The sequence below is a fragment of the Rhodnius prolixus genome, unplaced genomic scaffold (assembly GCF_049639745.1).
Source record: "Rhodnius prolixus isolate KJV_2025 unplaced genomic scaffold, Rpr scaffold_13, whole genome shotgun sequence".
In the NCBI taxonomy this organism is placed as follows: domain Eukaryota; kingdom Metazoa; phylum Arthropoda; class Insecta; order Hemiptera; family Reduviidae; genus Rhodnius; species Rhodnius prolixus.
Window position 1 is genome coordinate 852,026 of NW_027411583.1, and position 17,179 is coordinate 869,204.

A 17,179-nucleotide genomic window follows, 5' to 3' on the forward strand; every position below is an offset into this window, starting at 1 on the left:
AATCATATTCAGTCGCTTCCTAGACCATCCATGAAAAAAGTATTTTTTCTGTTTCTAGCAGTCACTTAAGCAAACAATACTCACAAACAAACAAAAAAAAATAATAATAATGAATAATTGACCCATAATTTTTCATTGCCAATCTTGATAACAAAAATATTTGCTGGTCTTGTTAAGAAAAGAACTCAGTATGTTTGAACCTATTAATTATGAAATGTTCAGCTAACGTTATCGCAGCATTCAAAGATTTTCCATAAATTTATTTTACTTTTTATTGAATTTTATTTTATTTTCAAGTTTTATTTTAAATATTTAATAAAATAACAAAATATTTCTACAAAACAGAGACTAAATTACACTAAAAGTGAGAAAAGTGAATGAGATTCGTGCTTCACACTCTTATTAGTGAGTGATTCATTAGTAGAGAATCAAATTTCCAGTCAGAACGATAGAAATCAAGCATTTGATCTTTGTCGGACTAAATATAATCATGAAATTGATGGGATATTATCAGTTTCTCTGTACTAACAGCATCCCTAAGTACACTGTCTGCCTCCAGACTCCGGATTAGAATTCAAACAGAGCTGACTTCGTATTATCTATGCTACTCACTTTTCAGAGAACGGCTAAGTGTTGAGAAAGCTCAGAACAGTGTTCTTTCGATGCCGTCAACACGGGAAAAGTAGATTATTATAAAAAGAAAATTCTAGCAGGATCTGAATCGAGATATCCGCGCACTGTTTTTGTTTTTTCTTTTTTAATGTTATTAATTTTATTTTATGTTATTTATGTTAAACGTAAAGCTAGCGAATAATTACTAATTGGTTCATGACTGATGAAAATAACCTTCCAAACCAAAATACCATGTGATAAAGAATATTTTTCTGCATGATCATAAGACCATAGGAACAAATTTTGTGTTACTTAAATTTATTTTTTGTTTTAGAATTGAGGACTAATATTATTTCTACTTTGAAATTAAATAAAGAATCTAAACTTGCAATTAAATAAAATAAATTTATAAAAATGTTTGAAGGATACTATTATTCCGCTCAGCAGAATTTATATTTCATCTAGTTTAATTTAAGAAATAAATTAACAAAATTGGAGCAAAACAAAGTATTTTCTTAAAGAAAAAAAGTTGCTTAAATTTAATTCCACTACCTTCTAAATAATTTGTAAATTCTAACTTACTTAAAAGGAATAGTTTTTCCAACTACAGAGGATTATAAGAAATAGATAATACTTTCAATCACATCACAAAAAATCTGGATAGATCCATTATTAAAGAAGATGTTAAAAACAAAAAACAAAAGTTCACTATATACAAAGAAATCAGAAACAAAACCAATAAAAAACAATAATAATAAATATGAATCATGTTAACAACACATATAAAAAGATTTTGAATTAATTAAAATGATTAAATGACGCATCTGGAAAGGTCATGCACACAAAACCAAGCTGCAACACCCGAAGTAACACTGAAAAATAAAAAATAAATAAGAAGAGAGAACATATTTTGGAATTTGGTATTTTTAGGGCTCACCGCCAGAAACTTTTTAATTTTTTCATCTAAGATGGCCTGCTTATCGAGTCTCTGGTAACCAGTAGACCTGTCACCTGTACGTGGAGAGAATGCATTATAAAACAAAACTTCTTTCTCTCTTTAATCATTTCCCCAGATACCAACAGAGCATTCAAATACTTCATAAGTAACCTTTACACATATATTTTTTTTTTGAGGTTCATTAAACTTTTTTATTTTATTTTCTTTTAATTAAAAGATCAAAAGAAGAACAAGTGCAATTAGGAAGAAAATAAATTAAGAAAAATAAAATTGGAAAAGAACCACTCACCTTTTTCATTTTCATGTTCTTCACAACTTGTACACTCTGGCGTAGATCTTAATTCTTCCTCAGAACTTGAAAATGATCTCTGCTGCTGTATTTGTTGTTGATGCCTAGGTATTGGATCGCTAAATTTCTTAGTAGAACCACTACGTTTGTGTTTCTTAGTAGCGGTGGCCGGGACCAGCGCTCCTCTAGGTTGAGACGGCGCTGGCGGACCACCTCCACAGTCCATGGAAGACGACTGCTCAGAACTGAACGAATCGTTCCTATAGTCTGACGGTTGTACAACTGAGGGCGGATATTGTGGCTGGGACCGCATTAAACCTTCTAGTTCGCTTCTATAATAACGCATCTCTTCTTCACGGGCCGCCTGTTCTTGTTGGGAATACTGCCGCCTCAGGACACTACCAGATCTCACCAACGGCTGGTTCTCCTTTTCGGCAGCACTATGTGCACGCTCTAGTTTCGGCCTTTTATCCATAAGCGTGCCCGACTGCATGTCCGCTTCTATCCGCCTCATAACTGCATCGCCGCCATGATTCATTCCTTTGTTGATCCATTGACCAGTCTTGCTCAAAAGTTCTTGCTTTTTACGGCACAAAATGCATACCCAGATTACCTGTGCAAAAAAAAAAAAAAATATTCTATTAATTTATCGACATAATAATTTTTATTTTTAGACCTTATATTCTAATTCCCCTTCCCAGAAAGAAAGGTCTGTAACCTCTACAGTCAACTATCTTGTCTTCTGTCCTGACTATTTAAGTTATTAGTTTCGTGGTACCTAAACAGTCTGAACAAGACGCCCCAATCTTTGATGCTAAAGATGTAAAGTAATAATAATATTATTATTAATCATAAGCCCCGAAAATGAACTAGTCCCTAGGTCGAAAGCTGGGTAAAAAATAATAAAAAATTATACTGAAAATGGCAATAATATGTTGTTATAAACTATTAAAACATTACTAGTACAATAAACAACAAATCCAGTCAGGGGTTGAAATAGATTGATGACACACCATTTATCTACTATTTTATAAAATATTTTTTAATAAAAAGGTTTTTAAGAGATTCTTAAAATACATATTTTTTTATAAATTTTTCAATGGTCCTGGAATTTTTTTAAATATTTTGGTCACCATTACACTGGGAGCTTTATCGGACGTTCAGTCTTTTTTTATCTGTAATGTAAGTTATTTTTTTGTTCCATTCCATATACGCATGTTTATTACTTCGTAAAATTTTACACTCACGCCTTATTATGAACAAATTTTTTTTATCCTCCAATTAAATATAGTTCGTGAGGGCCTTTTTCCCCCTGTATTTTAAACAGTAAGGCATATCTCAGATTTGGCTAGGACATCCTAAATACGTTGTTTTCAGAAACTTGAAAGGTTCAGATTGTTAAAAACAGATAGATCGCCTATCCCCCGACTTACACGGTACTCGATTTACACGATTTCACTTTTACACGTTTTTTAAAATATGAAATTAAAAAAAAAAAATTCCACACATTTTTTAATTCCGTTCGATTTGTTTACATTGGTAGTAATAATGTTGAACGAGCTCTCCTATTTCAGCGAAATATTAATAAATGCTTAACTCAATATGAGGAGGTCTATAAGGATTTGATCAAAAACCCAACACAATTGTTAATTACGGATTTCATTACGAAGATTCAGCGATCTGAAATTGCTTCTTATTCATCTAACAACGAAAGTGAATTGCACCAAATACTATCGAGTGATGAAAGTGACGTCATAGTAAACAGAAAGAAAAAACGAAGAGTCTATGAAAGTGATAGCAGTTCAATTTTTTAATTTACATATATTTCTTGTTTCTACACGTAAAATGAATTATATACACTATTATTATTTTTATGTTTTTCAAGATGTATTTAGTTTTATTTTACTTTGAAATAAATAACTGAATTATGCACATTTAATTTATTTTCGATTTACACGGTTTTACGTTTAAAAAACATCGATTTCGATTTACACGGTTTTCTCTGGAACCTATCTTCCATGTAAATCGGAGGATAGGTGTATACTGGAATGACACATTAGTAAAGGGAAGAATACTCCTAAAATTCCTCCACGTAAAATTTCTTAGAAAAATTTTGAGAACGCTTAAAAACAAAAAAAAAAAATCCATTCAAATGCTAAAAAAATAATAACCTATCTCTCAATTAGTATTACAATCCAAAAAATGACTTCCACACTCAGAAACTTTCAGAAAGGAAGGACATGTTCATAGTCATGTTTATTTCAATTTGTTGCAACTTATCGTGCAGGCTATCCATTATTATATATTGTTATTATAACAATATATAATAATTAAAAAACAATGCAACCATAAGTTAGAAAAGTAAATACGTTTTTATGCAATTAGAGGGAAATGGTGAAAATATGTAGACACATACAAAGTTTGATTATTATTATTATTATTTTTATCAAAACACAATGAAAATATCTACCTTTAATAACAGTAATCACCTCCATATTTGCACAGAAATACAGGATGTGCAGAACAAAATAAAATAAATAAACTCGGAGAGCAGTTTCCATCCATACACTAGCAAGGCGCGGAAGCTAATGAATGCTAGCTGTGTGCTCTGGAGCAGATATGAATGGTTTTCTAAGCTATTGTTCAAACTGAATTGCAACTGTCAAATGAATCTTTTACTATTTGAAGTTCTTATCAGATTTGAATTGAATGCAACCTCTAGAGTTTTGTTATGTAATGGTTTTTTTTGGGGGAGAGGGTTTGTCATACTTTACCAGTTTCATACTGAAACAATAACCGAGAGTGTGAGGTACTGAAATAGATTTGAAGGAGCGGAATGAATCGCTATATTATGCATCGCTTCAGGCCGCGATTCAAACGTAATTACTTAGTGTTAATAAACGTATGTGACCTATAAATATTAAAAGTATCTTACATTATAAAACAATGAATAAGTTTTTAAAAAAAAATTGTTGAAGCCTTTTTTTGAGAAAAGTACAAAAAAAAAGAACTGAAAATTCGATTTTATAAAGTGGTGCTTACGTTTTCTTTTAAATTTAAGGCACATCAACATCTGAAGTCATTGTTTCCCGAAGATTCTTCGAGTGCACTGCTGGCCTCCTTCAATAATCTCTCTTTACAGAAAACAATGTCCACCACTGGACAGTAAGCGGTAAGAAGCTTCTAGAAAGCGAATACTAAGGGCTGGCAGCTGGATTCGAGCCCGTGATGACCGCGTGGAAATTGAGAGCGCTAGCTGATGACCTCATTTGTTTAACAATTCTGTTTTTCTATAGATTCTACTATTGCTTCTCCTGGTGAGGTATCAGACAATGGAAGTGCTAACTGTACTAACCATATTTTTTTTAATTATTCAAGATTTACTCAAAACGGATCCAAGACTTCATTAATCTTCGCACACTATTTCTCCCCAAATAAATGCTATACACTTTTATTTAAAGCAAGAATTTTTTGTTTTTTAAGGTTTGAGATTTCTCAGAACTTAAAGTTCGGAAGTCTGTTTAAAGAGACTTCAAGTTCTTCCAGTACGAACTTGATAGTAGTTGGAGATCAAGAAGAGGTAAGGTGAAGAGCAAAGTGGGGTACCCCTTCGCTACGAAGACATAATATTCTCCGCCAACATCTATGTGCTTAAATCTATAGCAGAGCTAGCAAAAAAATATGAGTTTATTTAAAAGTTATAGCCGATTAGACTGAATGGAAGAAAATGATTAGAGAAGGATTACGTGATTTTAATTTAGGTTAAGCTATAAGGATGGCAGGAATATTGAGTACTGATCCATCCATTAGCTGTAGTTTATGTAAATAGTTGTATATAGTAGAGGGATGAATGTGTGAAGCGAATGTATTTATAGGTAAGAATGGAGAGTGAGTGATATTCTAGTGATAAGCACCTAGACGATGCTGGCTGTATGGCGAAAGCAAAAAAGGCAAACCTTGAGTTTCTAATACTAACTCTTTTGGTGCATCATAACAATTTATAAAATAAAATAGACACTAAAAAGGAAGGAATTAGCTGGATTGGTTAGCGAATATTGCGTTCCAACGTGGAGATCATGGGTTGAAATCCAGCTGTTAGCCCATAATTATTTTTTTTCCTTCCAAGGGAGCTCACTGTTCTGTGATGGACACTGTTGTCTGTAATGAGAGATCATTGTCCGAAATCCGCAGTGCACTAAAAAAAAAAAAAAAAAAAAAAGCCCCGGGCGCCCAAATAACCTCAGATGTTGAAGCGCCTTAAAAACTAAAAATTGAAAAAAAAATAAACATTAAAAAAATGTAAGTGTGGAGAGCAAGAGCTGGCTGGCATAAGTCCAGAGTGACTTGGAGGGATGTCTCAAACTGGTAAAGTCTGCATTATGCTTTAATGCACCATAAATTGTGAATATTTTGTTTTGTTTAAATTGAATTATTACTCTATTTAATAGTTTTATATCCACTTATAAATATGCCATTTTAGTCATTAAAATACTTAGGAGTATCAAATGTTTTGATCTATTTGTTACCACATAAACAATATAAACTAGAATTAAGTGTAATCTTACAATTTCGAATTTGACGAAATTTAATACGAAGGAAATACACATTTTTCTCCCAAAAGAGGGAGAAAAAAAAAGTGGTACAATTAGCACAGCTGCATGAATAGTGCTAAAGTACTTTTACGCACATGTGGTTTTGGCAATATTGTACATGCTACTTTACAGGGTGGGTAATTCACTTAATTTTCAATTTAAACACACTTTGTTGTTAGGGTATGTACAATTCTTATGTGAGTGAAAGCTGGATGAAGCTTGAACCATGAAGGTTCTGAGCCATTTTTAGCTCGATTCGTTCTTTTAAAGGTAGCTAGGCTTATTATTTCAGCAATCGCATAGATTCGTGGTTTCTAACGTTCCGAATGGTTTATTTTTACCTGGATACCTGGCAGCATTAATGGATCTCAATAAAAACCTTTCAGTAGAGACTGAGCTTAAAGCTCTGTAAGGTCAACTCAACTTTTTGTTTTTATTAAGTTATTTACCGTCATAAATGTTACATCACTGAGTGGCCACAGTTTTCTACGGTGACTAACCTCACTCTTCACAGCGACCTCAACATTCCCTTCAGACTCGCCAAGACGAAATACCAAAAGTTCCATACTACTCTCTCGACTAGTTCTAATCCTCTTGTACTGTCTCTCGCTTCCTCTGACATCCCTAATACTCCTCGCCGACTGAATCGCCAGTGGCCCTGCGACTTCCTTGCAATCTGAAGACCTAAACGTCATTATTCTCCTATAGAGATTGCTACCCCTGGGTAGTTTCTCTCCTCCTGCTCTCCTCCCTCACCAGTTCATCATACTTATCACATTTACTCATTCTATACATGTATACAGATTGTAAATTACTAATAAATTTAAAAAAACAAAAATTTACAGTCAACAATTAGCATAGAAATAGAGAGGAATTGCAACATATTAAAATTATTGATAAACTTCTGTTTTTGTATACCAAACCATACATTCATTTTCGGGAGTAAAACACGTTCCCATTCAGGCAAGAAGTTATGACTACTGATTGGGCTACAAGTGTGAAACGGTGCTTCGTTGAGTTGCTAAAGGAACCAAGTTACATTAAATCTTCATTGCAGAAGGCCATAGTAAAATCATTACACCGCTTCTCTAGTTGCGAGATCCTATTCTTCAAGCTTTATGCAAAACTTGGCCCGCTTATTCAATCTTCAAGTGTATGTAAACAATTTAGAACAGTTAAAATATCAAATCTCAGAAGATTGTTACACCCAACTACGGTTGAGTGATTGAATTGAAATGTGATTGTAGAGAACCCAATGGGTCTAAAACGAGGCTTCGTAACTATTTTGTCGAATAGTTCTTTTAATCTAACTGAAGGATTACATTTTACGAAAAACTGTGGTAGATAACTGGTTACACACAATGGCTGATAATAGTAAACAAAGAAATGTTGTTTTGAAAACTATAATCACTTTATTCAAACAAGCTCGATAATATTCTATGATCTCCCAAGACCTTCTCAATAATTATCAACCATTTCCTCACAAACTGACAAGTGTTATTTTACTTTGGACTCTATATAAATTTTTAGGAGCCCTTCTAGCCTGCAATCTGGCGTCGCTCCTTCGAACTATGATTCAATTATATATATTGTTGGATACTGACATCGTTTAAAAGCCTCAACAGTTTTTTTGTTTTGTTTCAGCGGATAATTCAAAAAATGGAGACAGTACTTTGAGACGGCTAACAAGAAAACAATTTAGTAACAGAACTTTTCATCTGTTCATGAAATTCCTTAATTTCAGATTCAGCTTCTCTATCCGTTTGTCGCGTCATAAATGTTCAAACAGTGACGCCATAGCCCATTCCATGCAATCTCTAGGAATTGTAAACTCTAATAGGAATAAGCACCATACCCAAGTGCATACATACATCGCCTAATAAATAATCCCAAATCTGGCAGGCTTTGTCCCTTTTAGAGTAATGACGTCAGAGGCTTATTTATAGAAATTAGGTTGCATTAGGTTGTTATGCCCATTATTATATGTTCAACAATATGTTATCGCTGACGTAAATTATGAAGGACCCGGTTCTATAAAATACAGCTGCTGGCCGAGGTTGAAAACAAAGATTATAACCAGTGATTTTAATGAAGTACTGCTTTTAAGTCCCTTAAATTAATTATTACTTATGAACATTGATTACACAATTTGTTGAGCTATCTTTAGGGCATAGCAAGTCAAACGTTTGAATGTAATATTATGCAACCAGCAATGCACCACCTATGTATTTCTGAGAATTGAGAAGTAATTCAGAATGATTTCACTGTTGACCAGTTCAAAATAAATACACATTATTATAACCTTTTCAAAAAACAAAACAAAACAAAAATTTTATGAATGAATGAACAACTGACGTAATAATGATTCATAAAAAAACTCAAAATATAAACATCTATATATATACTATAGTAGCAACATAGCATTTTTGGTAAAATTGTGATTACTACTAATTTAGGAAGCTTGTAATAATAAAAATAATAATGAAAGTTGTAAATTCAGTATAATGATTAGGTGTAACAAGTGCAAAAGGGAAAGATAGAATTGTGAATAAGGCTTGATATGGAAGAAGTAGTGAAGGGACAGGGTCTGTATGACGTCACTTCGATATGACGTCCACCTTTATTGATCGATACACTCCCTATTCCTTGGGTGGGGTTAGTTAATGATTCCAATTGCTCCATAAGTTCTACTTATATATATACATACATATATAAATGTATTCCTCCCTATTGTTCATCTGTTTTACAAATATTTCTATGTTTTTAGCGATTAAAATGAATCGCTAATTTAGGATTTGTTCATTCATGTAAGATTAAAAGAAAAGAGAATCAGTATTTTGGAAAATATGTAAAATTTTACTTAAAAATCTAGTGCGAACCCTTACACAACCGCAATTACCATAAATTCTTTGACACTTAAAATTTGTAAGTAAAAAGAGAGTAGATTTCAATTTATGCATGTTCATGACAATACAATGATACAATGAAATGACGCGTCCACTGCACCACAGTCCATAATGTATACTTAGTGTCAACTAAAAATTGATAGGCCTAATCTAAGTTATGTCAAGGTTATAATAATACTCAGTTTACAGTCTCAATAATTATAACTAATATAATACGCAATATGTACGCCGGTACATACTATTATATGCAGCTCCTGTATAGTCTCAACACTTGCACTACCAATTACCAAAAATTGCAAAGGGTAAATGTTTGCGGTTAACCGTGTCCTTTTCCCAGCTGGACACTGGATTGCCCAAATGCACGCTGTGCTTGATGTTGCTAGTACGGTGTCTACCACAATTGTATCACTGAACTAAAAGGTTTATTCAAGTCTTGTTCGAGCAGTGTACTCAGTCAGATTGCCAAAATCGTGGAATATAACAAGGACATAAAGCTGAAGCAAAGATATAAACACAACGGACTGAAGCACATCTTGCTATAAGGAAATTTTCGCGTTAAGTTTACGTCCACGACACCTAATCGGTAGTTAGACGTTAAGGACCGCCTGAAAAAAAAAATAGGCGTTACTTTATAATCATCAAATGCAATGTTACAGATTTCAAGTTTGAAAAAAATGAGGTAAGAATTTTCAGCAATTTTAAAGAAAAAAGTTAAATTTCCTCCTCCCCCAAATATGCATTGGCCAATAAAAATGAATAAATAACTTGGATAGGTAAAACCCTACTATAACCTCCCCACTTTAATTACAGATATCTGAGAAGACTGAGAATTTATAAGCGTTCTAGAAGAGGATACATCCAACACCTAGCAACTACCAAGACATAATAATCTTTTCTGAGCTTCTTCAGATGCCTCCTGAATCGATAACTAGGTTTACTTGCAAAAAAAACTAGCAGCTAATTAAACTTCTCTATTATTCTACATCCACTAAGGCAAGCCCTACATCTCTTCCAATAATTCCCGAAGCATTGTAGAATGTGAGGGGGAAAAAATGAATGAAATATTTTGTAATTTAGGGGGGGAGCAATGGTCTTAATAAATGAACTTAAAGTTTTAAGAATAGTTTTTAAGAGAATAGTTCGTTACCAGGAGATAATCAATAACTAAAGCCAATAAATAAAAAAAATAATAATTAACCGTCAAAAACAATATCTCCTATTACGAATATATATATATTGGCACTAAATAAAGCTACAATGACGAACGAAGGTTGTCAAGTTCTCAATACATTGACGGCGTAAGTTCTATTGACGTTTCACTGTGTACAGGTCAAAGACCTTACTTTATCACAATATTGCAGTAAAAAAAATAGGCGAGTTACCGTGTGCGTAAAATATTACGTTCAATCTATTTTATGTACTCACTTTATTTACTTTAAGAGAAGTTTTAAAAGACAAATGTTCCTAGTAAGTAAGTAATATATGATTTTGGAAAGTTTAGATAAGAATTATCACCGGAACAAAAAGAGTTCCAAGATGCTAAAAATAATAAGCAAAACGCAGACATGTAAAGTTTGTCGAATTCTAAGTTGATTTCGATTTTTGTTTTTGTAATAACCTCTACCAAGGCTCCCAGAAGTACCCTGAAATAGAATTTTCTATATTACAATTAGAAGTTTAAGGAAATGGAATAGAAAATTCATTAGAAATCATTAAGTAAAATGAACACTTCTAAATGATGCGTTTTATTCGACAAGGTCGAGTACTTCGATGGTGGTATCCAAAAATAGTGGAAGTTTAAAATTTTAATCGAGTTTGCTTGGCTTATTCATTACTTTCTGAGATATTTTGTTCACTCAAATTTCTAAAAATGTTCTTGTACTGGCTCAAGGAACAAAGAAACAATAAATAACTACTTGTCCCATTCACACAAAAATTTGTCTCCTCAACTAGCTCTTAAAAGTGGTTGTAGTGCTCTTGCTTCATGACCAACACACTCCTATGTCAATTGACAAAGCTTGTTAATAAACTGTTTATTAATTCACATTACAGTTCCTTGATTGCCATGTTGTTAATTAGCGCAGATGCGTCGAAAGATATGTGTAGAAGTTCGCCAGAAGTTTTGGTCTGGTGGAAGTAGCCAAACTTTCTTAAGGGGAAGAAACACAGAGTGAAGGTTCTGCTCTGTAAGTGCACTTGAATGTGCCCAAATTTTCTCAAAATGAATCAATCCCAAGGTTAAACATGTTATTCAATTACTATTAATATTAAAGTATCGGAGAAGATCCGTAAAAATAGTATTTTTTTACGGATCTTTTAATTGTTGACATCATTAGAACAATACGAGGTGTGGCAATTAAATAACGAGACTATTGCTGTAAAAAATTTTATTTTAAATTTATACATATTTAGTTATTAACACCTTCAATATACACCCCTTCCCCTATCCCTATAACGCTCCATGCGAATTTACCATTGTTCAGAAACAGTGCTGGAAGTCTTTTTCTGTGAGCTCCTGCATAACGCGTGCCGCTTTTTCTTACACAGCTTCAACCGACTGAAATTGTGTTCCTTTTAATGTAGATTTGACTTTAGGGAACAGATAAGTCATATGGGGCCAGGTCAGGCGAATAAGGCGGATGGCCTAAAACTGGGATGTTGTACTTGGCTAGAAACGTCTTGACAGACAATGCAATGTGAGCCGGCGCGTTGTCTTGATGGAGAACCCATGACTTGTTCTTCCACAAATCGGGTCGTTTTTTCCTTACTCTTTCACGGAGTTGAGCAAGCACCTCACGGTAGTAATGTTGATTAATTATAATCGATATTTTCATCCGTTTTGGATGGGAAAGGACGACCCGGGCGGTCATCATCTCCGACATCTTCTCGGCCATCTTGGAAACGGTTTGAACCAATCAAAAACTCGCGCACATGATTAACATTCATCGCCATAAACTTCTTTTAATAAAAGATAAGTTTCAGTAGCCGTTTTTACCAAGTTTCCTGTGAAATTTCACGACAATTCGTTGCTCTACTATACAAGTATAGTATCATGTTTTCGGCAAAACGAAACTAACACCTCTTACCCAAACGACAGTTCCGGTCAGACAGATTTCTCTACAAACACGTGAGATGCTGCAATCGAAAGAGAAGGCTTTACGCAACACAACTGTCGGTCGTTAGGATTTGGCGCATGCATAGTTCTTCTGTAGCAGCATCAGTCTCGTTATTTAATAGCCACACCTCGTATATGCGTAAGCCATTCAGATTTATGAGATCAGCATAACTTAAAAACAAAGACAAAAAAGGCAGTATCTTCACCAAATTCTATGTTTGTTTAAAAGTTTAGTCACTGAACCTGACAATAAGCTTCTGGAAAAATCAGCCAACTTCACTGACCAGGTCATTTAGTGTTAAATAATTTTATCCAACTTGCGTTTCATGAATCCATTGACCCCAATATAATCTTTGTATACAAAATATATATGGGTTTTTTTTAGAGTATTTGGAAAAGTCAAAAGTTCTCCTCTAAAGTTCATTTGAGCATATTATACGGGATTTCACACTCCGCAATAAATTTAGGTGCACACGTTCTAACCTAATGGGAAGAAATATCTGTCTACTAGAAATGCAACTGTACAATCGCAGTTTTCCGATATTAACAATTGCCGATACGTTCAATTGAACTTGAAACATACATAACTGCATACGACGGCCACGCAGTAAAGTTGGTTTGAGCAACTTAACTGCCACTTAATACTTGTCAATACATAATAACTGCACTAAAAATTCCCGTAAAATACCATAAAGTAAAGTAATTGCCTATTTTTTCAGGAGGAGCTTAACGTCCAACTACCAATTAGGTGTCGTGTGAACAGAGGCGACTAGCAAACACACTATACTGTAAATTTCTTTTCTTAACCTTTAAATAAAATCCAAGGCCTAAGACCGGGAATCGAACCCATTACCACAATACACAAATAGCTTTGCAGGTCTCGCCTCTAAACCGCTCGGCTACCGTGGCGCCTAAAAAAAATACAATATTAGCAGATAATTTTAATAGTTAAGTAAGAAAAAGTTGTGCGTCGGTTTACACCAGAAGTTTATATGCAATCTTAAGTATTGGTCAAAAGAAGTGGTACAGTAGGTGGACAGAAGATCTAGTAGGAAGTAGGCAAACCTGAAGATATATGATGCCCTTTTTTTGCCAGCTTTACAAAGAAAACTTCTAAAATAGGTCGTCCTGATATAGAAATAAAAAAAAGAAGGAAAACTCGGGCACCACAGAGAAAGTAAATGAGTATAATCATGTTGAACATATGGCCATCACGTGGCTGACGTAATGTCAAAAGTTCCTCAGTATAGGAGGCAATAAACAACATCTTGAATACAAATTCTTCGTCATTAAATTTTTCTTTTTTTTTTTTCTACTTTATTATTTATTTGACAATTTCTAACCCCTACGTTCTTGCCAAGGTTTTACACTTTTCCACTTGGCGCCACGGTAGCCGAGCGGGTTAGATTCGAGACCTGCGACGCTAATATGTATTGTGGTACTGGATTCGATTCCCGGTCTTAGGCCTTGGATTTTATTTAATGGTTAATAAAAGAAATTTACAGTAAAATATGTTTGCTAGTCGCCTCCGTCCACGACACCTAATTGGTAGTTGGACGTTAAGCCCCGCCTGAAAAAATAGGCGATTACTTTACTTACTTCACTTACAGTCGGGTTTAAGTTCTCCTTAGACAAAACCAAAACGAAGTATTCTCTCTCCCTTACTGAGTGTTGCTAAAAGGAGTTGAGGCTCGACTGGCAGATTTCTCCATTCTTTATAAACTGCCCATCTCCGCACTTTCATTTTCCTTAACTCTTCTCAGCCGGTGACCCTCCAGAAGTGCCTTCCAATAATTACTTCAGCAGTATTTCCTTCTCCATTTTAAATACATGCCTTAAGCTACTTAAGTCTTTCTTTTTCTTTAATAGAGGCAGCAGTAGTTCCGAGTTCGCACAGATTCTTAAAATAATTTCCACACATGACAAAGACCTGAATTTTCTTTCAATATTTTCCGCACTCTGGTCATTTCCCAATTAGGATTAGCATAACATGATTAGCATATTTCATGATCATGGCTGCCTTATATGCTAGAAGTTTAAGCATGCTTTAGAGAATTATGGAGCCTAGTAATTACCGTACTATTATTATTAATATTATTACTTTGTCCCATCAACTGCTTAGATCATTGAAGCCCAGCTTTGCTATTGGGATGCCCGTAGGCTATCCGCACCAAATTTCTTCTAACCAATAACCAGCAGCCTAAGGTCTGCCTATATACTGGTAGATCAAGGTAGCAGCTACTTTTGGTAGACTATCCCACTGGCATATTGAATGTCTCTCTAGGCCTAGAAGATTTTAGTACGGCTTGTTTTTTTCTCCCTATTAAACAAAATAATACAATTTTAATTTATTTAATTTTGGTATGTGATTTCACTGTACAGCCAATTAATATTTGTCATTAACTTTTACGACTACAATGAATACGTTTTTTTTATGAGCATAAAACTTAGCTTTTAAATTGATTAGTGCTACTTAAGTTCTGAGATCTCAAATATTCGAGGAGACTACTATATCCTCTTTCCGAAAGGGAACTTGCAAGTACTGTGTACAAATCGCCAAATATTTCCTCTCTGTCCTTTTCCAGAACTCTGGACGAATCCTCAACTATATGCCTGAAATATTCCTCTTCATTACAGTCTGCATTAACTGAAGACGATCCCATACCGACACTACGGTAAATATAATCCACAAACTATCTGATTATCTCTCAACATACTAGTCTTTACGAAGCTTTTGTTTAGAGGTGCCTTTAAGTCATGATATTCTTGGTAGATCCTGTTTTATAGAAGTTAAAGTTATTGCTATTATTTTATCTCCCAATTTTACATCAGTTATATATTTTTTATTTTCTTTTATATATTTTCAGTTATTATTTTGGCATTTAATTTACAAAAGCTTGTAGAGTGCAATCAAATTAGAACTCTCGGTTTACTTTAAAGCTTAAATTTTTCTGTAGTATTTGCGCATGTAAAGAAATCAGATCCTTCGACAGGATATCTTGTTAAGTGCCGATTAAAGGAAAGAAAAGTAGTGTCTATACTTTTAGGTGAGCTGCAGATTTGATGACGTGGACGGAGGCAACTAGCGAACACTATAAAATACAAGATCTAGATTAAAACTTGAACTAAAATACTCATTCTAACCGTATGGCTAACGTGGCGCCTAACACTCCATTAGCATGATATTAAAATCATTTTAATGTCTTGATGCGTCATCTAGCGTTGAAAAGTTGATCAGAGAAAGAGAAAAAAATATAGGAAAAATTGGTAGAAAATTAATGGTAATGATGTCCCCATATTTGATTTTTAACAGTTTAACAAAGTAGTCGCAAGACAATCCAACCATTAGATAATATTGCGTAGATATGTTTATAAAAATGTATGACTGGTTACAAATAGGCCATCTACGGAGTCTAAGAAGGATCCAGTAATAATTTATAACTGTCTGCAGCACAGAAGGAATGTCATTGGCTGGAGTTTTGGCCAAAGTCCATGCGTGGCCATTGTTAATATTTATAGTATTTCCATAGCCATCATGGTTATAAGTAATGAGAAATTTTAAAAATGTTTCCACTAAGTCTGTCTGTTCACACTGAGCTTATTTTCTTAGCAGGATTTTAATCTTTTATTTCTTCTATTTTTTTATGGATTCCAGTAGACTCGATAAAAAAGAAAAATAAATGCAATTTATTGATTGCCGCATACATTTAGTGTTCGGATGCAATTCTGCTGTAAAGATTGAAAATTTTAATTTGCCAGTTCTTCATCTTGTAGATGTTCTCTCATTCGTAGCGTCCCAGAAGAAGGTTATAAATCTGCTTAAACCTTTATTTGAAAAAAGTCATTTTCCACCGCCTTATGTATCTATTTTTAAACTCTACTTAAGGTCTTAACTTTATGACTACTTAAACATGAGCCAAATTATCACATCTCAGGAAAGCACAATACCGCTGTAATCAATCAATGTAAAGTTTAGCTATAATCTCCATTTCAAAACACCTGAAAGTTAGCAACATCTCTCAATCAAGTGCACTTTACTGACAAGGAATTGCACTTTACTTTCAGTGCACTTTACTGACAAGGAATTGCACTTTACTTTCAATTTCTTCTAACTATAATCATACCAATGATTTCGATTAAACTTGTCACGGGGTTAACTGTCCACTTAAATATGCAAAATATGCATCACTTTCTTACAAAGAATTCCATTTAGCTTTACAAAACATTGTACTAATAAAGTGTTGAATGATGCACGAAATTGATGAAACTGAAATGACTTTTATTTGTCATCAAAGTGCGTGTTGTTGCACGTAAACTTTCAATATCTCGGATTCACTAAAACCAGTAACTTTTACCATACCCTAATATATAATAAAATATTACATTATCACGATTTTTCCGTGTCACGAAAAAGCCCATACTATCATCAGCTGGTAGATCAATAAAACAAAATCGATGGAATGGCAAAAAAAAAAAAATGTTTACTTATCGTGAAGAAAAATGAAAATAATAGTTTTTATAGAGGGAAAGGATTAGCTATGAGGTTGCATACTGGACTCCCACGCGGAGGTCCCGTGTTCGAATCCTGCTGCTGACCCTTAGATTTTCTCTTCCTAGGAGCTTCTTACAGCTCACTGTCCGGTGATGGACAGTGTTGCCTGTAACGAGAGAACACTGCCCGGAGGCCGGCAGTGCACTGAAAAAAGC

At 34.0% G+C, this 17,179-nt stretch overlaps 1 protein-coding gene across 19 annotated transcripts in view; it reads right to left on the reverse strand.

Moving 5' to 3' along the window:
* Rim (Rab3 interacting molecule) overlaps positions 1–17,179 on the reverse strand; it is a 103,236-nt gene that overhangs the window by 50,352 nt on the left and 35,705 nt on the right. For 17 of the 19 annotated variants that reach the window (XR_012454629.1, XM_074115736.1, XM_074115742.1 and 14 more), the window contains one exon: positions 1,860–2,472. Coding sequence is in view for 18 of the 19 variants with exons in the window: in XM_074115736.1 (XP_073971837.1) it covers positions 1,860–2,472 (613 nt within the window). In the remaining variant the exon portion in view is untranslated. Of the gene's footprint in view, positions 1–1,549; positions 1,624–1,859; positions 2,473–14,573; positions 14,793–17,179 lie in introns of all 19 variants that reach the window. The other 2 variants (XM_074115748.1, XM_074115745.1) reach the window with 2 other exon arrangements.